Raw genomic sequence first — 20,683 nt, 5'->3', positions numbered from 1 at the left:
AAGTTTTACTTTCAGAAAATGCGTAAAGTTTTCCCAAAAAGTTCTGTTAACAAAAACTTCTAAATACTTTCTAATAAAGACAAGGAGTACATTTATACTGTCTCTTGTCTTTCGAAATTCCCTTCATTTTGCCAAATAAAACACAGCGTAACTTTTTAACTTGGTAAGGAATGATTAATTTGATGTCTCAAATTTATATACTTTTAAGAAAAAGAGGCAAAAATTTTTGTTGTTTTTGTTTTACTTTTAAAATAGTGGGCTAATAAAATCTGGATATTTGTTTGTAAGAAATTTGGTAGCAGAAAAAAGGATTAGTAATACACATGTGTCAAAAAACTGACCCAAGGCATTGTGTAAGTTGTACAGAAGCAAAAGCTTGATATGAAAGAATTCTCGCATAAAAAGGCCAAAAGGGGATGGGAGGGAGAAAGGGAAAGTCATGGCCTTTAGCATCAGCTAGACCTGAATTCAAGTCCCAATTCACGCACTTACAAGCTGTGTGATCTTGGATAAATGTCCTAACTTCTCTGAACCTCAGTTTCTGTACCTGAAAATTGGGCATAACAACTGTCATAATCCTGCTGTTGCAGGCCTGTGGCCTAACGAGACCATGCCCTTGGAAAGTGACAGCTAATGACGTATTTCATGGTCTGTGTCCGCTATAATGCTCATTCCATCCTGGGACGTTCCGGTTGCCCTTGAAGTGCTAGCAATCTAGTTGGGACATAGGGAAGCAGAAACACTTTTCAGCTCTAGTTCTGCCTTTCAGACTACTAACTGGGCATTTCTAGTTGAATGTTTTGCCCCAAATGCGAGGTGTATGATACGAAGCCTTCCTTTCACTCTTCAGGCCTTGCTAGCTTCTGTGGAAGGGGCTGCACCTTCCCGGTTGCTCAGTGTTGGGCCTGGTCTTGCTGATTCTCCTCACTGAGCCCCTTGGTTCTTTCTGGAGGGTCTCTGCAGTCCCTCAGGGGCCCCCTCCCTACTCCAGCTGCCTCTGAGCTGCTCACTCTCATGCCTGGACCAGCAGCAGCCTCTACCTTGAGCATCTTACCTTTTCACCAGACCCACCTGCCTGGAATCACTGCTTTCCAGTACTTCCTTGTAAGAAATGACAAGGAAAAGACTAAGCTCCTCACCAAGGACTCAAGCCCCTCACAATCTGATTCCAAGTGCACATGATGATTCTTCTGTCATCAGGGTTGGTTTTGATGGTGTCAATCACTCTTTGCAGTTGGTCAACTCCTTGTCCTGAATAATCTGAATCCATCTCTGTATTCTGCCCCAAAATGCCTCCACTGGAAGCCATAAACTGGGCCCAAGTCCCCTTCTTCTCTGGCGGAGAATCCCAAGCTATCCAGAAAGTCTCAGGATCCATTGGCATCCCAGATTTTCACTCCCTTGGACGACAGCTCTTTAGCATTTGTGGATCCCTTGATAAACCACAGCAATTCCTCCAAAACACCCTTCCAGAACAGACATTTGGTTGTCAGCAGAGGAAATTCATCTCTCAGGCTGTAGCGCGCCTGCCTGCAGAACACCGACAGGGTCCCCGTGCCGGTGCGGTCGTGACGCCGCAGTGAAGGATGTGCTCGATCTGTCTCAGGTACTGCAGCTCCCCGTGAGGCAGCCGCGGCTGGGCGTCCAGCTCCTGGGCGGCAGGCTGCGAGGGCTGGTGTGGCAGCTCGGAGCCGGCGACGGGCATGGCGCTGCTTCAGGCAGCGGGACGGAGGCAGAAGTGGCGCGGCTAGCGGTGGGACGGAGCCAGGCGAGGTGGCGCAGTGGCAGGAGCCCTTCCGTGCGTTCTTTTCCCACCGCCGTCCAGCGCTCCGCCTCTTCGTGCTCGGTGGGGTCGCTGCTGCACCAGCTACATGGGCAAAGATTTTACGATGAAAAGTACCAAAAGCAATTGCAACAAAAGCAAAAATTGACAAATAGGATCAAATTAAACTAAGGAGCTTCTGCACAGCAAAAGAAGCTATCATCAGAGCAAACAGACAACCTACAGAATGGGAGAAAAATTTTGCAATCTATCTATCTGACAAAGGTCTAAAATCCAGAATCTACAAGGAACTTAAGTACATTTACAAGAAAAAAGCAACACCATTAAAAGGTGGCAAAGGGCATGAACAGACACTTCTCAAAAGAGAGACTAGGTGCAGTGGTTCATGCCTGTAGTTCCAGCACTTTGGGAGGCCAAGGTAGATGGATCACTTAAGGTCAGGAGTTTAAGACCAGCCTTGCCAACATGGTGAAACCCCACCTCTAAAGAAAATATAAAAATTAAGCTGAGCATGGTGGCTTATGCCTGTAATTCCAGCACTTTGGGAGGCCATGGCGAGCAGATCATGAGGTCAGATTGAGACCATCCTGGTCAACGTGGTGAAACCCTGTCTTTACTAAAATACAAAAAATTAGCTGGGCATGGTGGCCCACACCTGTAGTCTCAGCTACTCAGGAAGCTGAGGCAGATTAATCACTTGAACCTGGGTGGCTGAGGGTGCAGTGAGCCGAGATTGTGCCACTGCACTCCAGCTTGGTGACAGAGCCAGATTCAGTCTCAAAAAAACAAAAATTAGCTAGACATGATGGCAGATAACTGTAATCCTAGCTACTCAGGATTTATATATAACTGTAATCCTAGCTACTCAGGCAGAAGAATTGCTTGAACCCAGGAGACAGAGGTTGCAGGGAGCCAAGATATCACCACTGCATTTTGGCCTGAGCAACAGAGCAAGACTCCATCACACACACACACACACACACACACACACACACACACACACACACACAAAGATATACATGCAGCTAACAAATATATTTTAAAAAGCTCAACATCACTGATGATTAGAGAAATGCGAATGCAAACCACAATGAGATACCATTTCACACCAGCCAGAATGGCAATTATTAAAAAGTCAAGAAACAATGGATACTGGTAAGGTTCTAGAGAAACACGAATGCTTTTACACCATTGGTGGGAATGTAAATTAGTTTAGCATTGTGAAAGACAGTGTGGCAATTCCTCAAAGATTTAGAACCAGAAATACCATTTGACCCAGCAATCCCATTACTGTGTATAATGGTATTTATACCATTATATTATATATATATAATTATATATATAATTATGTTATATATAAATATATAATTATACATTATATTATATATTACATATTATATTATATATTATATATAAATATATAATATATATTACAGCTGATTAATATATTCTAACTAATGCATGAATATATAATAAATACATATATATTATTCTAGCTAATGCATACATAACATAATATATATTATATGTCATATATTATATATGCATTTGCTAGAATATATTAATTAGCTATAATAGATATTATATATTACATTATATATTATATATTAATACATTATATATTATATATTAATACATTATATATTATATATTAATATATAATATATAATGGTATTTATATCATTATTATATATCCAAAGGAATATAAATCATTCTGTTACAAAAATACATGCATGTGTATGTTCATTGCAGCGCTGTTCACAACAGCAGAGGCATGGAATCAACCCAAATGCTCATCAATGGTAGACTAGATAAAGAAAATGTGGTATATATACACCATGGAATACCATGCAGCCATGAAAATGAATCAGATCATGTCTTTTTCAGACACGTAGATGAAGCTGGAAGCCACTATCCTCAGCAAACTAACACAGGGACAGAAAAGCAAATACTACATGTTCTCACTTCTAAGTGGGAGCCGAACAATGAGACCGTGTGGACACAGGCAGAACAACACATCCTGGCACGTGTTGGGGGAGGGCCGGTGGTAGGGAGAGCATCAGGAGAAACGGCTAATGCATGCTGAGTTTAACACCTAGGTGATGGGATGATAGATGCAGCAAACTACCATGGTACACATTTACCTGTGTAAGAAAACTGCCTGTCCTGCACATGTACCCCAGAACTATAAAGAAAATAAATACATAAATAAAATTTTAAAAAATTAAAAAAATTATCTTAATTGTATGTGGGTAGGTCCCTTTGATTGAAAGTGAAATGGAAATAATTTTAAAAAAGAAACCTTACTATTCAAAATTTACAAAACTAAATAAGAGTAAAACAAATTTACAATTTGTCCCTGGATCGATACAAGACAAAGACATTGTGTGGGAAAGCTGGAGTTGAGGACGAATGAGATTCTGAGACTAAAAATCCCTGGTACATAGTCAAAGTTTCAGAGTCAACTTCAGATTTTCAAGGATTATAAAATAGATAACCTCATACCATCGTATCCAACAGACAAAAGGAACCAGATAATATCTGTGCTCCAGGGAGAAAGAACAGACAATTGGCTGAGTTCTGTCACTGACAAAACTTAGCGGGAAGGAGGAATCTGGAAGGTGGGAGGGTGGAGGGATCCCGGGCTTGTGGGGTGGGGAGGGGCTGTGCTTCAGCCTCCCCCTCTCACTGCCCCTCCCCCATCAGGGGCCCTTTGTGAGGTGAAGACCCCAGCTCTGTGATGCAGACCTAGGCCCCAGTCCCTAGTCTCCAAGGGACTGCCCAGAGCTCAGTTGCCTGAGGGCAGCATACCTATTCAAATGGAGAGTATTCTGTTTCCTCTAAAATTTCTTAGTGATTTGTGGAGAAGCACCCCCAGCTCCACACCATGGGTGTTGGATATCTTCCTCACCCTGGTATTTGCCGTGGGGTTCTTTTTCCTATTACTCCTCTACCTTTCTTACTTTGTTTGTCATCCACCCTCACCATCGCCTGGGAAGAAGAGAATGGTAAGAAGCCCTCGGGCCGGACCCACACAGCACAATTCTCTCCTTTCTTTCTATTATTAGCTCTGCTTTTCCAAATCCAGTGGAGAGACTTCCTCAATGGGAAGTGTCAGGAGAGACCAGAACATGGTCCTTCCAGGGAGAGGCAGAGCAGCCAGGGGTTGGTAGGGACTGGGATTTCCATCCCAAGCTCTCAGTCCATCTGTGGGTGAGCACGGGAGGCGTCAGGGCAAAACCAAACCCCTAGACTCAGTGGCAAGGACCAGTCAGGAGATGGGGGAGGTCTCTGTGGGAGGGCGCTCATAAGCCCCTTCCTGGGGCAGGTGGCTGGGGGCCCAGCCTAGTCTGTGTGGGGTGATCTGGGGGCTGTGCTGAGCCTCCGAGGGCCTCCCACCTGGGTCTGGAGTCTCCTCTGATCTCCTGGGAAGCAGAATCCTACCTGACAGCTCAGGTGTGCCTGCGGGCCTGAGCCTGGGTGTTCGTCGAGTAGAGGAGCACCTCTACCGTTACTTACATTATATTATATATTATATATTATACATTATGTATATTATAGTTTATATATACATTATGTATATTATATGTATATTATTATGAAACATATATAATATATATCTATATCCTCATATAGTAAATCCCTTTCTGTGGTGGGTTTTATTGTTTGTTTGTTTTTTGAGACGGAGTCTCACTCTTGTCGCCCTGGCTGGAGTGCACTGGCGATCTGGGCTCACTGCAGCCTCTGCCTCCCAGGTTTAAGCAATTCTCCTGCCTCAGCCTCCGGAGTAGTTGAGATTACAGACACGCGCCACCACGCCAGGCTAATTTTTGGTATTTTTAGTAGAGACAGGGTTTCACTATGCTGGTGAGGCTGGTCTCAAACTTCTGATCTCAGGTGATCCACCCTTCCTGGCTTCCCCAAACGCTCAAATTACAGGCATGAGCCACCGTGCCTGGCCCCCTCTTTGTGTTTTTCTAAGAAGAAAAGCAGTTTATCATCCATTTAAACATGAGTGGGAGGAAGCATACCACTCCCTGAGCAAGAGGAGAGAGCTGTGCGGTTTGTGAGCGCTGCGCGCTGCGGCTGGGCTGGGGGCAGAGAGCAAGAGCCGGTCTCAGCCCCTCACCCTTTCTTGTCTCCCAGGATCTTCTCTCCCTGGATGAAATTCTGTCCCAATGTCAACTTATCTCCCAGTGTCAAGGTCAGCGGAGGAGGAGGCGCAAAGGCAGAAAGAAAAACAACCGTCTGAAAGGTAAGGCTCTGCCGGGCACACTAGAGTTCATTTGATCTTGTCTGTCCCCAGAGAGAAGCGAATCTGTCTGAGGAAGTCAATTGAAGAAGCCTGAGGTGGGGGCTCCTAGGAAGGAAATCAGAACCCCGGGTCCCTCTCAGATTCTGTGCTGGCAGGAAACCATGGTGGGCCGAGGACTGGGTGTTCCCCAGCAGGGCACAGTGTAGGGGGAGGAGGCCAATGCCTGTCTGAATCAGGAGGGGGGTGAGGGGGCTGTGGACAGCTGTTCAACTCTGCTAAGGCTGATTCCTCTTTGAGACCACCCCAGTCCTTTCTCCCCACAGGGCAGCTGTGAGGACTATGGGGGTGGGGGGTCTGTGTGTGGATGCCCTTTGTGGAAAACAAAGCCTTGCCCTCTGTGCCTCGCTATCACTGTCCAGGTCATGTGGCCTTGGACACAGACATGTGGTTTCCAGGGTCTGACTCCCCATGGTCTTCCCTAAAGAAACATCCACTCAGCCTCCTGTGAGATCCCAGGCCCCTCCCTCACTGCCCTAACTGGGTCTCCTGATTTCCAGCTTCTAGAGACCGCCTGACAGGCCTGGAGGGGACTCGGGACTTGTATTCACAACAGCAGTGGTGAGGCACTTCCCCTTCCCTGCATCCTTCCTACCGGGGCTGGGATTCGACCCCAGGGCCTTACGGCAGCCTGGAGCTGACCTGGGATGGGGAGACCAGGGGGACAGAGGATGGGAGTAAAACCCTGGAGCAAGGGGTAGGAGAAGAATTAGGGAGTCTGAGTGCAGTGCAGTGGAGGGGTATAGGAGGAGAATTGGGCAGTCTGGGTGTGGGGCGGTGGAGGGGCATAGCAGGAGAATTGGGGAGTCTGGGTGTGGGGCGGTGGAGGGGCCGGGGCCTATGCGCCCACTCTATCCTATGGCCCTACCTGCTCCTGGCTGCAGCTTGTGCCTCCTGTCTCCTGCAGCATCCTGGGGCCACATTCTAACAAAGGTGACTTTGGTCGGCTCTCTGGTCCAGAGCCCCCAGATGAGGAGTGCAAAAGAGCACCTGATGGAGCCTCCCAGTCCCAAAAACCTCAGGACGTCTTCAGTGCCTCCACTCCTAACCTTCCCCAGGACAGCTTGACAGCAATCGTTGCTGAGAACTTTCCAGTCAGTCCTGAACTCCAGAGGCAACTGGAGCAACACATTGAAAAGTGGCTCATTCAACACTGGAGCAACCTGGGAATGACCCAAGAGTCTCTGGATCTGATGCAGCCTCAGGAGAAATTGCCAGGGACAAGTCAGGCCAGGGGCAAACTCAGACCCTTGCAGTCCTCCATGTCCACGGGCGAAAGCAGCAAGGATATACAGAAGGTGACGTTCCAGCTAGAGATGAATCCGTGCACACCTCTGGGGCAAATTCTGGGGCAGACCCCACAAAATCTAGCCAGGTGCACGGAAAGCTTCCCAGGGAAGGTTCTGGGGGCAGCCTCTGAGGAGTCAGAAAGAGACCTGAAGATGCCCTTGAGGAGAGACTCGGAAAGTGATTTATTAAGACGCACAGAGAGAAATCGTATAGAAAATATCCTGAAATCCCACGTGGGCATAAAGTTGGGCCAGATCAATGAGGGTTTGATCCCCATTTGTGTGCATCTATCCTGGCATGCTGTCAACCGGGCTTTTCCCGTGTCCAACACCCACACGAAGACCAACAATCTAGCACCCCTGAAAAGTGGGAGAGCCAGTGTGAACACATCCCAGGAGCTTTTCTTCCTTGATCCGTGCACTCAACAGGTGCTAGGAAATCATATTGTGAGGGTTTGGGCCAAACACAAGTGGAGCCCACCCCTCAAGGACCTCAAGCCCATTAAGCCCCTTAAACTGGAAAAAGGTTCATCCTTATCCCTTACAGAGCTTGCTGGTCCCTCCTCAGCCACCTATGAATCTAAGCCTAGCTCAAAAGTTGAGAAAGCCATGTTCCTAAGAGAGTCACCACCAGCAGGTCTGAGAAAGCAGGTGCTGACCAAAGCATCTAACCAAAGCCAGCAGAGCGGGCGCTTAGGAGCCCAATCTTCAAGGGCTGGAGAGACCATGTAGGCAGCGCCACAACCCAGAGTCCCATTGGGAACCGCTACGCTAGCAAACCTCCAAGCCACACATAAGGATGTGAGTGGTTTAGAGGCTCTAGGGACCAGTAATGGCTCTCAACTCCCTATAATGTCTGTCTCCCATGATCCAGGAGAGCTCTATCATATGGGAGAGGTTGTTAGTGAATTTGAGCCCAGAATGGCCACCAGGTCAGAGACCCAGCCTCAAGTTTGTGGCGCCGTTGTGCTCCTTCCAGATGGTGTTACTGGAATTCCCCTTGTTACAGCGAGTTCAACTTCTCGAGTGCCCCATGGCCATCTCCAGAGCATGCCTACTGGGAATATGCAGGCTTCCCAGGAGCTACATGACCTTATGGCAGCCAGAAGGAGGAACCTGGCGTACAAGGAGCTCAAGAACCCAAAACGTCAAGGCTCATGCAAGAACCAGAGCTGGATGTTTACCCCTACTCACAAGAGTGAGAAACCAATGGAGCCCAACTCAAAAAAATGTGAAGAAAGCCTTGAAGAACTGAAGACTCCCCAACTCACCCCAGTCAGGAAAATGGAAGAAACTCATCAGGATGAAGGCCTCCAGCTGTTGCTGTCAAAGAAACAGCCTCCTTCAATAAGCAACTCCAGAAAAAAAAAAAACATTTTTTTCAGTGTGTCTTTTCATGAAAAAAAGCAAGCCAGCACCAGTCACTACCAAGAGCCAAAACAGTGAAAAACAGATCACATGCGTACAGCAGCTGTGCTGAAGCTGAGGGGCTCACGACAGCAGTTGGACAGATGCTGGAGGAAGAAATGACACTTTGCTGTGAGCATCACCACTGTCAAAGGCAGGGTTTTTTTTTGGGGAAGGTATCTAATCTGATCAATCACAAATTCTTTTTTCCCTCATGTGCTTGCACCCCGAACATTTAATGTTCCACAATAAATAAATATTTCTTTTTTCCCCCATAAAAGGGTAATGGCTTTTATTTGTGTCGTGCTTGGTGTGGGCTTGTTTTCTAGAAGTCACAGGACATGGAGGGATTCTGAGAGTGGTGTTGTAAGCCCACCTATGTCCTGAGTTCCTTCACTGAAACTTACATTTCCATAATACTGTCTTTACACAAACAACAAAAAATTCTAAAAACAAGATGAGAAAACCTACGAAGATCCCACTCAGAGATATGGTTCAACCCATCTTTCTACCATTTACTCTCTACCTCAAACTTTATGCAGCTGTAGGAAGAAGTTTTGCAGAGACGTCATAGGACTGAATATCTCCATGCAGGCTCCAGGAACTGCCACAGTCAAGTAGCTTCATGTGTCACAAAATAGTGGAAGCTCGGGTGGGAGAGTGTGGGCCCTGAGTTCAGAAGCCAGGGAAGTCTTGACCCTGGATATCCTGGTGGAGAGTAGATAATGCCTGCCCTTGGGAAGCCCCTTCTCTCCCTTGCAAAGGCTGGGATGGAGATGGGCCCTCTTAGCTCAGCCTACATACAAAGCACAGAGTCCCGATCCCACTGCCTCTCCCTTTCTTGCACTCTGGAGTGGTGGTGGGGACAGACCTTCCAGCACTATGGATGTAAAGGTGGGGGGCGGGGGGAGGCCTTCACGGAGGCTGCCGAGGACCGTGAGCTCCCCTGCCCGAAATGAGTGAATGACCCTGCTCCTGGGTCACCTGCCTTTGTCTGTCTCACCTATGTGTGTCTCAGCTTCAGAGAAGTAGTTCTGGGTGAATGGGACAGGGCATGCCTGTGTGTGCAGAGGCTTCCAATGGTGGGACTCCTTAGAACTACAGTGAGATGCAGACAAAGAACTGAAAAGGAGGCAAAGCGGTGTGAAGGCTCCATAAGCGGTGCCATGACCTGGGAGCCTGACATTCCAACCCCTTCCACAGGCATAGAGGGGCCTATGGCTCAACCTGGCCCCACCCCAGGGTCTGTCCCTGCTCCAGCTCCCAGACCACAGACCTAAAAATGCATTTGCCCCCAACACAGAGAGCCAGACTAGTGAGAAGGCAAAGTGAATAAGGGAAGATAAATTTCTTAACATCTTTAATAAGCTTGCACATAGTAACCTATTGAATTTTTTTTTTTTTTTTTTGAGACAGAGTTTCACTCTTTTTTGCCCAGGCTGGAGTGCAGTGGTATAATCTCAGTTCACTGCAACCTCCAGCCCCTCGGTTCAAGTGATTCTCCTGCCTCAGTTTCCCAAGTAGGTGAGATTATAGGCACCCACCACTACACCTGGCTAATTTTTTACATTTTAAATAGAGATGGGGTTTTGCCACGTTGGCCAGCCTCATCTCAAACTCCTGACCTCCGGTGATCTACCAGCCTTGGCCTCCCAAAGTGCTAGGATTACAGGCATGAGCCCCCGCACCTGGCCTACCTATTGAATTTTTAAAAGGATATGTTGATGATAGGTAAAAAAGCAAGGACTAGAGAACCCCAGGCATGACTCGGGAGTCTGGTGACCTTTAATATACACGTAGACCCAGGACTGCCCCCAGGGGAGAGGTGGTGACTTAGAAGGACCCAGCAGCTGAGCTGGGGTCATACAGCAAATCTCCCCCGGCTCCTGAGGTCCTTCCTGGCCCCACAGACCAGCAGGGGAAGAGGCAGGCAGGCAGGCAGGATTTGAACACACAAGGCAGCTGGAAGTGATCTGTCCAGAATGGGCAGGGGGTGGGCAGGGCAGGAGCCGTCCCCGCTCTGTCTCCCTCTGCTTTCAGAGCAGCTTCCTCCTCTCTGGGCCCTCTCCGTATGGGAAAGCAGGAGGTCCCCACAAATCAGGAAGAGGAGTGTGAGGTCTCTAGAGGGAGTTTCTGTGCCTTGTGCACATACAGGAATGCAGGAGGCCCAGTTCCGGGGGCCTCATTTCCATGGTGGAGAGGACCGTGCCAGGCAGTGCCACTGATTTAGATGACAATGGAAATGGCCCTGCCCCCAGCATGTGGGACTGGCTGGCACTTGGGGTGAAGGGGACAGTAGGCAACAGTCCCCAGCATGTGGCCTGTCCTGGGGCCGGGTCCTGTCTGGCGCCCAGATGACTGAGGCAGCCTCCAAAGTGGACCCAGCAGTGCCTGCAGAGCCAGGACCAGCAGGAGGGGCTGGGACCTGGAGCAGAGATCAGTTTCAGTCCCCCCGGGGAGCTCAGGAGAGAGTGTCACAGAGCTAGGACCCTGACTGCTGAGGATGGGCCATGCCTGGCTGCTGCTGGGTTCCCTCAGGAGACCAAGAGCTGAGTTCTGGGACGTGGAGGAGCTGGACGTGGACCCCACAGCTCAGGCCAGAAGCGCCACAGGAAACGCTGACCGACCAACAAGAACATAGGAAGGTGCAAGTCCTTACCCCTCTGTGACTCAGTCTCCCATGGGGTGCAACAAGGTCAGCAATGGAGAGACCACAGAGACCTCCCACAGAAACCTCACAGAGACATCTCATACAGAGAGCCCACCGGGACTGCTCACTGCCACAGAGACAGACACACTGCGGCCTCCACAGAGACCCCACAGAGCTCTCAGAGACCTCATGGTGCCCCACAGAGACAGCACTGAGATTCCCAGAGTCCTCACACAGACGTCACACAGACCCCTTCAGAGAACCCCAGAGACCACACTGAGAGACTTCATTAAGTCCCACAGAGACCTCCTGCAAATTTCAGAGACCTTCCTTGGTTCTCACACAGAGGCCTCACACAGACCCGACAAAGGCCTCAGAGACTTTACACAGAATCATAAAATGGGGAACTCATGCAAAGACTCATGCAGCTCACTGCAACCTCCGGCATCCAGCCCTAGAAATGGCACACAGCACTCCCCTACCCAACGGCCTCACAGAGACCTCTCTCAGAGTCCTCACACAGAGACCTTGCCTGGAGACCTCCCACTCTCCACAGAGACCTTGTACAGATTCCTCACACACAGGCCTCAGGTTGCTTCACACTCATCGCACAGAAACCTCTCATAGAATTCCCTCAAACATTCCACACAGAGATTTTGTAGGGCTCTCACAGGGTCCTCACAGTCCCTATACAGTGTCCTCATGGTCCTGATACAGGGTCCTCACAGGGTCCTCACACAGGGTCCTCACAGGGTCCTCACACAGGGTCCTCACAGTCCTTATACAGTGTCCTCATGGTCCTCATAGAGGGTCCTCACAGGGTCCTCACAGCATCCTCACAGGGTCCCCACACAGGGTCCTCACAGCATCCTCACAGGGTCCTCACACAGGGTCCTCACAGCATCCTCACAGGGTCCTCGCACAGGGTCCTCACACAGGGTCCTCACAGCATCCTTACAGGGTCTTCACAGGGTCCTCACACAGGGTCCTCACAGCATCCTCACAGGGTCCTCGCACAGGGTCCTGACACAGGGTCCTCACGCAGGGTCCTCACAGCATCCTCACAGGGTCCTCACACAGGGTCCTCACACAGGGCCCTCACAGGGTCCTCACAGGGTCCTCACACAGGTCCTCCTTTATAAATCACTCAGTCTGTGGTATTCTGTTATAGCAACGAAAATAGACTGAGACACTCTCCCTACTTCCCCTATTCTCCTTCCTCCACCCTCTTTCTCACACACGAAATGTTACTGAAATACCAGGGGTTGGATCTAGGTCTTGTTGCTTGCACACTAGAAAGCCAATCACTGAGACAATGAGTGTTGCCAAGGAAGAAGGCTTTAATTGAGTGCTGCCACTAAGGATATGGGCTATCAGTCTCAAATCTGTCTCCTCAAGAAGCCAAAATTAGGGGCTTATATAGCAAGAAAGAAATGTAAATATGAGTGGGAAAATGGGATCTAGGGAGGGCTAAGGAAGCAAATATGACAAATAAGAAATCTGGCACATCATTGTCTGAATACAGTGGTCTGATGAATTTCAGTTCTTTGATACTTTTTGAGAAGCATGAGGGTCCATTTCCTGAGGAAGAAACTCAGATAAGATAAATGTAAATTTCAAGCTTCAAGACCAGAAGGGTTTGTTTCTGTTTATATTTTTAAAATCTGTCTATGGATCTATGGGTCTGTTTCAAAAACACATGCAGAGGAAATCCCAGGCACTGTGCTAGAATTGGGAATACAATGGTGAGTTCAAAGAGGAATCATTTTCCTATTCTCATGAAGTTTATAATACAGATAGAGAAAGCAAAAAGTAAGCAAAGAACCACACAAGAATAAGATTGCGACTACCACTGACAACCATAACCATTTGGTTAAGCTAAGGAGGCCACCATTGTCACCCCTCTCTTAACTTTTAATAATGCATTTTACAGGTAAAAACCTTAAGCAGGTCATATTTGGTTGGGAAGATCAAAGAAATCACCCAGTCTCCCACATCTGAAACTGTGGTCTGGAATGTCAGGAACAAAAGTGAAAGAGACATCATCCAGAGTTGCACTACCAGGCTGTTTCTCCTTGGCTCTGCAGTAACTTCCTAGTCAATTGCTGTGTCCAATTCTCTTCCCTCTGGTCTTCTCACAGAGCTGCCAAAGTGATCTTTTCCAATGTAATCCTAACTATGCCAACCCCTACCCAAAATCCTCTGGTGCTAAGTCATCTATAAGCCACAGTTCTTACCTGTGCCTCAGCGTCCTGCATGACCTGCTCCCCACCCACAGTTTCCTGTTTGTTACAATTCAGCCAAATGTGCTTTTCCTCCTAGATTTTATTCAAACAATACAGATATATAAGGAACTCTTACAACTTAATAACAAAGAGCTAATACAATTAAGATTGGACAAAAGATTTAATAAAACATTTCACCAAGAAGAAGATACATGAATGGTCAATAAGTATATGAAAAGATGTTCCCCATTATTAGTCATAAAAAAATTAAAATTAAAACCACAATGAGAATCGCTTCTCATTCATTAGAATAACTAAAATTAAAAAGATGGATAATTCCAGATATTGGTAAGGATGTACAACAACTAGAATTGTCACATATTGCCAATGAAAATGTAGAATAACACATTATTTCAGAAAACACTTTGGTTCTGATTTACCATATGACCCCAAAATCTCACTTGTAGTAATTTGCACAAGAAAAATGAAAATATGGCCAGGCACAGTGGTTCATGCCTGTAACCCCAGCACATTGGCAGGCCAACGCAGGCAGAGATCACCTGAGGTCAGGAGATCGAGACCAGCCTGTCCAACATGGTGAAACCCCATCTCTACTAAAAACACAAAAAATTGGCCAGGCATGGGTGGGTGCCTGTAATCCCAGCTATTCAGGAGGCTGAGGCAGGAGAATTGCTTGAACCTGGGAGGCGGAGGTTGCAGTGAGCCAAGATTGTGCCACTGCATGCCTGAATTCCTGCAGAACACAGTTGGACTGGCAGCTCATGTTTAATCCTCTAGTATAATATGAACAACACTGGTCTCCATTTTTAATTTACATCTTAAAGCCTCCAGGCTTCAATTGTTTTACTACTGTATTTCATAATTTAACATCCATTACTTTTATGAAAAGAAATGTGTTTACTCCTGTATCTCATCTTAATGTTTCACTGACTGCTAAACTCACATTTTTTGTTCATTTGCATTATTACAAGAATCTAGATTGTATTTGTCTTTGGAAACAGTCAGAGCCACTTCCAGGGATCATTTCCCTGGTCAATTCCCATAGACCCAAGACTTCTCTTCTCCCAGCCTTGGAGGGGCTGGACTCTGGGAGGAGGAGGCAGTGAGTCCAGAATGAAAACCCATTCCAGGATGACGTCTACCATGCATAGGCCCTTCTGTGTCTTCAGAGCCTTTTTCACATATCTGTGTCCTTGGAGCTGGCTGGAACCATCCTTGTTTGTCTCTGTGTGTTCTGAGGGCATGACAATTTGACCCTAGAAGTCTTCTCAACAAAGCACAATTTCTGTTGTCTTTTTCCAAAAGACTTTATGAATAAAATGAAAATATGAGTAATATAAAATCAAAATATATTTGGATTTCTCATTTCAAAATTACCTACCTCTATAGTTTAGTAGAACTCAATTATTGGCCCCAGAAGATAATTTTTTCTCAAAAGTATTTTCTAAATGATAACCAGTAGTTGACTACCTCCTTTATATATATCATATAGAAGATATCCACAGTATATTCTTCAAATTTAGCTTAAATAATCCATGGAATGCTCAAATTGTAACTGTAACAAATTGAGCTTCTATATCTCTGTTGACTAATAACTGACTAATAAAGTAAGACTTGTTTGCTAAAGATAATTTGTAAAAAGTAAACTATTTTAGTTTGACCATGAGAAGCACAAACAAATCCATTATCATTAAATGTGAAAATTTATAATATGTCCAGTTAATAGTTGAGTATCAACTTTAGGTCCCATAATTGCCATGTAGAAGCTAAGCTTTTAAAATGCAGATTTTCTACTTCTCTCTTTTATGCATATTATTATAAATGGAAAGCATTTTAAATGCTTGATATTTTAAAAAATTGCTATATTTTCTTCTCTTTTGACAAAAGTTGGCTTTCATGTTTGACTGAGTTAAAAAAAAAAAGAATAACAAAGTCTATTCCAATGGGAAAGAGATAAGCATCTGTTTTATCTAAAATATAGGACCAGGCACAGTGGCTCATACTTTTAATCCTAGTAATTTGGGATACCAAGGTGGGTGGATCACCTGAGGTCAGGAGTTCGAGACCAGCCTGACCAACACAGTGAAACCTCATCTCTACTAAACATACAAAATTAGTTAGGCGTGTTGGTGTATGCCTAGAATCCCAGCTACTTGGGAAGCTGAGGCAGGAGAATCGCTTGAACCTGGGAGGCAGAGGTTGCAGTAAGCCAAGATCATGCAATTGCACTCCAGCCTGTGCAACAAGAGTGAAACTCTGTCTCGAAAAAAATAATAATAGAATTAAATAAAATATACATGAATATATATGGTATAAAAATCTGACACATTTTGCTTTAATTCAGGACTAATGTGATGTTGCAGAAAATGAATGACCCTAAACTCATTTAATTTCTCCTCACTATACATAGCCCTTTACCACTTTCAACCTTCCCATTGATAACTCTAACCTTGGGCAAGTTACTTGACCTCATTGAGCCTATTTTTCCATCTGTAAATCAGCTAATAGGACCTGACGTACAAGTTCACTGAGAGATATAAGTAAGACAATGGGTACAAACTATTTTAGCAATGTCTAGCACATGGTGGGGCTCAACAAATATTAATACGTTACTTATTCTTTTATTTTTCACCCTGCTATGCCTTTCAGTTTATTTCTACTAAACTCTAAGCTTTTAAAATATAGGCCCAAGTATTATTAGTTTCCCTCTGTATTCTCCCCAGTTCCTGTCACAGTGCCAAGGACACACAAGCCCCATAATTCTTCATGGTCAATTGAACTGACGGTGAACTATGTCTTCATCCATTTGAGGATGTTACAGCAAAATACCATAGACTAGGTGACTTATAAACAACAGAAGTGTATTTCTTATAGTTCTGGAGGCTGGGAAGACCAAGATCAGGGCATTGGCGATTTGGTGTCTGGTGAGGGCCTGCTTTCCAGTTCAGAGATGGTGCCTTCTTGCTGCGTCCTCATGCGGTGGTAGGGGCAAGCCAGCGCTCCTGGGCCTCTTTGGTAACAGCACTAATCCCATTCCTGAGGGCCCACTGTCATGACCTAATCACTGCCCAGCAATCTACTTTCTAATCTCATCACTTTGGCGGGGCTAGGATTTCAACATATGAATTTGGTGGGGGGGCAGGGCACAAACGTTGAATCCATTGCAAAGAACACCAAAGGATGGTACAGCAGTTGTGGAATATGAGAGTGTTGGTGTGTCATGGCATCCCTAATAATTTTATGCCTTGGTTGCTGAAAATCAAACAAATAAAAGCTTTCATTTACATGCTTTTTTAGCACAACTTTTCTGGAACAAATTCTATATTTCAGTACTGGTTTATGTGGCTTATACTATATCTATGGCCATTAAAATCCAATAGAACTCCAGTGTAAGGAAGCGTATCGTTGTCTTTCTGGGTCAGATTGCCAGGGTATCATCAGACATTTTTTGTTAGACAGTGAGGGGAAGGGGTGGAGAGGGTGCAGTTTATTATGTGTAAATTATACCTCAATAAAGCTGATAACTTTTTTTTAATTTGCCATAATTATATTATAAAAACATAAAGAAATTTTTGCACTGTCTCTCAAGTTTGTCCAGAGGATGAGAGGCATATAATAATATAAAATATTATTCAAAGATCATTATTTATCCAAACTTTAATACTAGAGAAAGATGGGCAGGTATAAGCGTGAGCAAGGGGAAAATGAGAAAGAGCAGAAGAAGGAAATGTTACTAAACCAGTCTGAGATCATCTGCTTAAAAGAGTTTTAAGCTAATTTATGGAGATGGCTTCTTTCTTTAAACCTCATGAACCAAACTTTGCTAGCTTCCAACTTTTTTTCTGCAGCTTCCTCACCTCTCTCAGCCTTCATAGAACTGAACAGAGGTAGGGCCTTGCTCTGGAGTAGACTTTGGTTTAAGGGAATGTTGTGGCTGGTTTGATCTTCTGTCCAGGCCACTCAAATTTTCTCCAAATCAGCAGTAAGTCTGTTCCACTCTCTCATCGCTTTTGTGTTTACTGGCGTAGCACTTTCAATTCCCTCCAGGAACTCTTTCTTTGCGTGCACGGCTTGGCGAACTGTTTGGTGAAAGAGGCCTAGCTTCCTGCCTATCTTGGTTTTCAGGATGCCTTCGTCTCTCAGCTTAATCATTTCTAGCTTTTGACTTAAAGTGAGAAGTATGTGATTCTTCCTTTTATTTGAACACTTAGAGGCCATTGTAGGATTATTAATTGGCCTAGAATTGGCCAGAGAATACAGAGGCCTGGAGAGAGGAAAAGGGAGATGGGGGATGGTCAGTGGAACATTCAGAACACACACATTTATTGGTTAAGTTTGTCATCTTACATTGGCACAGTCATGGCACCCCAAAACAATTACAATAGTAACATCAAAGATCACTGATCATAGATCACATAACAGATATAGTAATACAAATTTAAAATATTGCAAGACAGTGACACAAAGTGAGCACATGCTGTTGGAAAAAATGGTGCTGATAGACTTGCTCAGTGCAGGGTTGCCACAAACTTTCAATTTATAAAAAAATGCAATATCTGAGAAGTGCAGTAAAGCAAAGCACAATAAAGTGAGGTATGCATGTATGTGTGAAGTGATATAATGCCCCTTGAGGGTAAACTAAGGTAAGTTAAAGATGCACAGTATAAATCCTGTAACAATCACTAAATGAAGTTATAGCCAATAAATCAGCAAAGGAGATTAAATGGAATCTTTTTAAAAATTTAATTTATTCAACAGAAAGCAGAAAAGGAAAATGAAATAATAAAAAAATAGTAAAATGATAGATTTAAATCCCACGATATTATTAATAATAATAAATGTAAATGTTCCAAGCATTCCAATTAAAAACCAGATTGTCAGACTGAATTAAAAAGGGAGACTACTATAGTCCACCCACCAAAAACCCACATTAAATGTAAAGACACAATTAAGTTAAAAGGAATTTTAAAAATATTATGCTAACATGAATCCAAAGAAAACTGAGTGGCTATATTAATATCAGACAAAGTAGAGTTTAGAGCAAAGAATGTTGCCAAGAATAAAAAGGGTCAATCATGATAGAAGGACTAGTTCCCCCAGGAGATGCACACCATTAAATGTTTATACACATAATAACAGAGCTTCAAAATATCTCAAGATTAAATTGATATAATTGCAAAGAGAAACAGACAAATCCACAGTTAAAGTCTAAGATTTTAACACTTATTTTTCAATAAGATGAAATGTGTAGTTAGAATGTGAACATAGAAAATTTGATTAACTTGATCTAATTGACATTTATAGAATATACCAAAAACCGGCAGGGAACGCAGCTTCACCTGGCTCTGCTGCTGGGCCGGGCTGTTCTTGGGCGTGGGGGACGCCAGCTCTGCCTTCAAAGACAGCTCCTGCAGCTTCCGGAGCGTGAGCTGCCGCACCTCACGCATGGACAGTGCCAGGTCGTGTTCGCGCTCCAGTGTCTGGCGCACCTCCAAGCCCACGAGCGAGTCCAGGCCCAGGTCCGCCAGGGAGCTGTCCAGGTTGACGCCAGCCAAGTCGCGGATGCCCAGGATGTGTGCCACGGCCTTCACCAGGTCCCGCTGGCCGTCCCCATCCTTGTAGGCCGTAGCCTTCTCAGCCAGCACGAAGCTGCTCAGGATGGCGTGGGGCTGGTTCAGGAAGAGGTCCAGCACCTCCAGGCAGGAGGCCATGCACTGGGGCAGTGTGCCCCCGACGACCGTGTCATTGGTGCCCATTGCCTCCAGCACGATGCCCACGTCGCCGATGGCGCCCCACTGCACGGCCAGGCCTGAGAGGCCGTCGTGCCGGCGTTTCTCGCAGATGCGGTCCATGGTGGAGTTGGCAAAGCCATAGTTGGTCTGCCCGGCGTTGCCGCGCCCACAGCTCACAGAGGAGAAGACCACTAAGTAGTCCAGCTCAGGACACGCCTCCTGGGTCACCCTGTCCAGGTTCAGGGTGCAGCTGTACTTGGGCTTGTTGATGTCCTGGAAGGACTCCGTGGCCAGCCATTCCTATGGGGCCTGTGTGGCCTTTGAGATGTGCTCCCAGCTGCAGGCCCAGCAGAGCCCGGTCCCTACCAATAACAGCCTCTTCCTGTTTGACGGCTCGCACACCTATGTGCTGGCCTACACCCAGAGCTACCGGGCAAAGCTGACCCCAGGCTGCGAGGCTGAGGCCGAGACAGAGGCCATGTGCTTCTTCGTGCAGCAATTCACCGACGCGGAGCACAGCAGGGTGCTGGAGATGCTGCTGCCGCCGCTGAAGGGCCTGGAGGAGCGTGTGGCAGCCACCGTGGACCTGATCACCAAGAGCCACCAGGGCCTGGACCGCCAGGAGCTGAGCTTCGCGGCCCTGTCCTTTTACTACAAGCTGCGCGCCGCCGAGCAGTACATACCCAAGGCCAAGTACCACGGTAACGTGACGCTGCTGCGCGCCAAGACGAGCGGCGCCTACGGCGAAAACCTGGGCGCAGACTACAACCTCTCCCAGGTGTGCGACGGGAAGGTGTTTGTCCACATCATCGAGGGTGACCACCGCACGCCGCTGGAGGGCTGCGGCCTGGAGTCCATCATCAGCATCATCCACAGCTCCCTGGCTGAGCCACGTGTGAGCGTTTGGCAGGGCTAGGTCCCATCCCCGCCTGCCCCCGGAGACTGCTCTGCCATTCCCCTCACCGCTGTGCAGCGGGGCTGGAAGGGTCCTGCCGGTGGGACCCTACTGGGCCCAGTGCCACTGCCCCCCCGAGGCTACTAAACGTAGGCGTTAGGCTTGTCCCACCCTCCCGCTGCCTCCCAGGGCACCTCTGGGAGACTTGGAGACTCCTGGTCTGTGAAGAGCAGGCAATACCCACAGGAACCGGGCTGGGCCTCGTGCGCCTGTGGGGTTTGCGCTTGGTCTTTCTCGGCTTGGATTTGCGTATTTATTGCATTGCTGGTAGAGATCCCCAGGCCCGTGCATCCTGCAAAGACTCCTCAG

General features: G+C 46.6%; 1 protein-coding gene and 2 pseudogenes across 1 annotated transcript; 2 read left to right on the top strand and 1 right to left on the bottom strand.

Moving 5' to 3' along the window:
* Window positions 1-1,107: 1,107 nt before the first annotated feature.
* On the bottom strand, window positions 1,108-1,705 carry LOC105723745 (thymidylate synthase-like; annotated as a pseudogene).
* A 3,939-nt stretch (window positions 1,706-5,644) lies between these two features.
* Window positions 5,645-9,823, top strand: LOC105723733 (spermatogenesis-associated protein 31A1-like; annotated as a pseudogene).
* Window positions 9,824-19,687: 9,864 nt separating this feature from the next.
* On the top strand, window positions 19,688-20,335 carry LOC105723734 (fatty acid synthase-like). The gene has a single exon (XM_064361304.1). It carries the CDS (start codon window positions 19,688-19,690, stop codon window positions 20,333-20,335), a length of 648 nt encoding a protein of 215 aa, XP_064217374.1.
* The last annotated feature ends 348 nt before the right edge of the window (window positions 20,336-20,683 follow it).

This window comes from Aotus nancymaae, unplaced genomic scaffold (genome assembly GCF_030222135.1).
Source record: "Aotus nancymaae isolate 86718 unplaced genomic scaffold, 86718_ANA_hifiasm-v0.15.2.pri h1tg000041l, whole genome shotgun sequence".
NCBI lineage: Eukaryota > Metazoa > Chordata > Mammalia > Primates > Aotidae > Aotus > Aotus nancymaae.
This window is presented reverse-complemented; position numbering and strand designations above follow the sequence as displayed.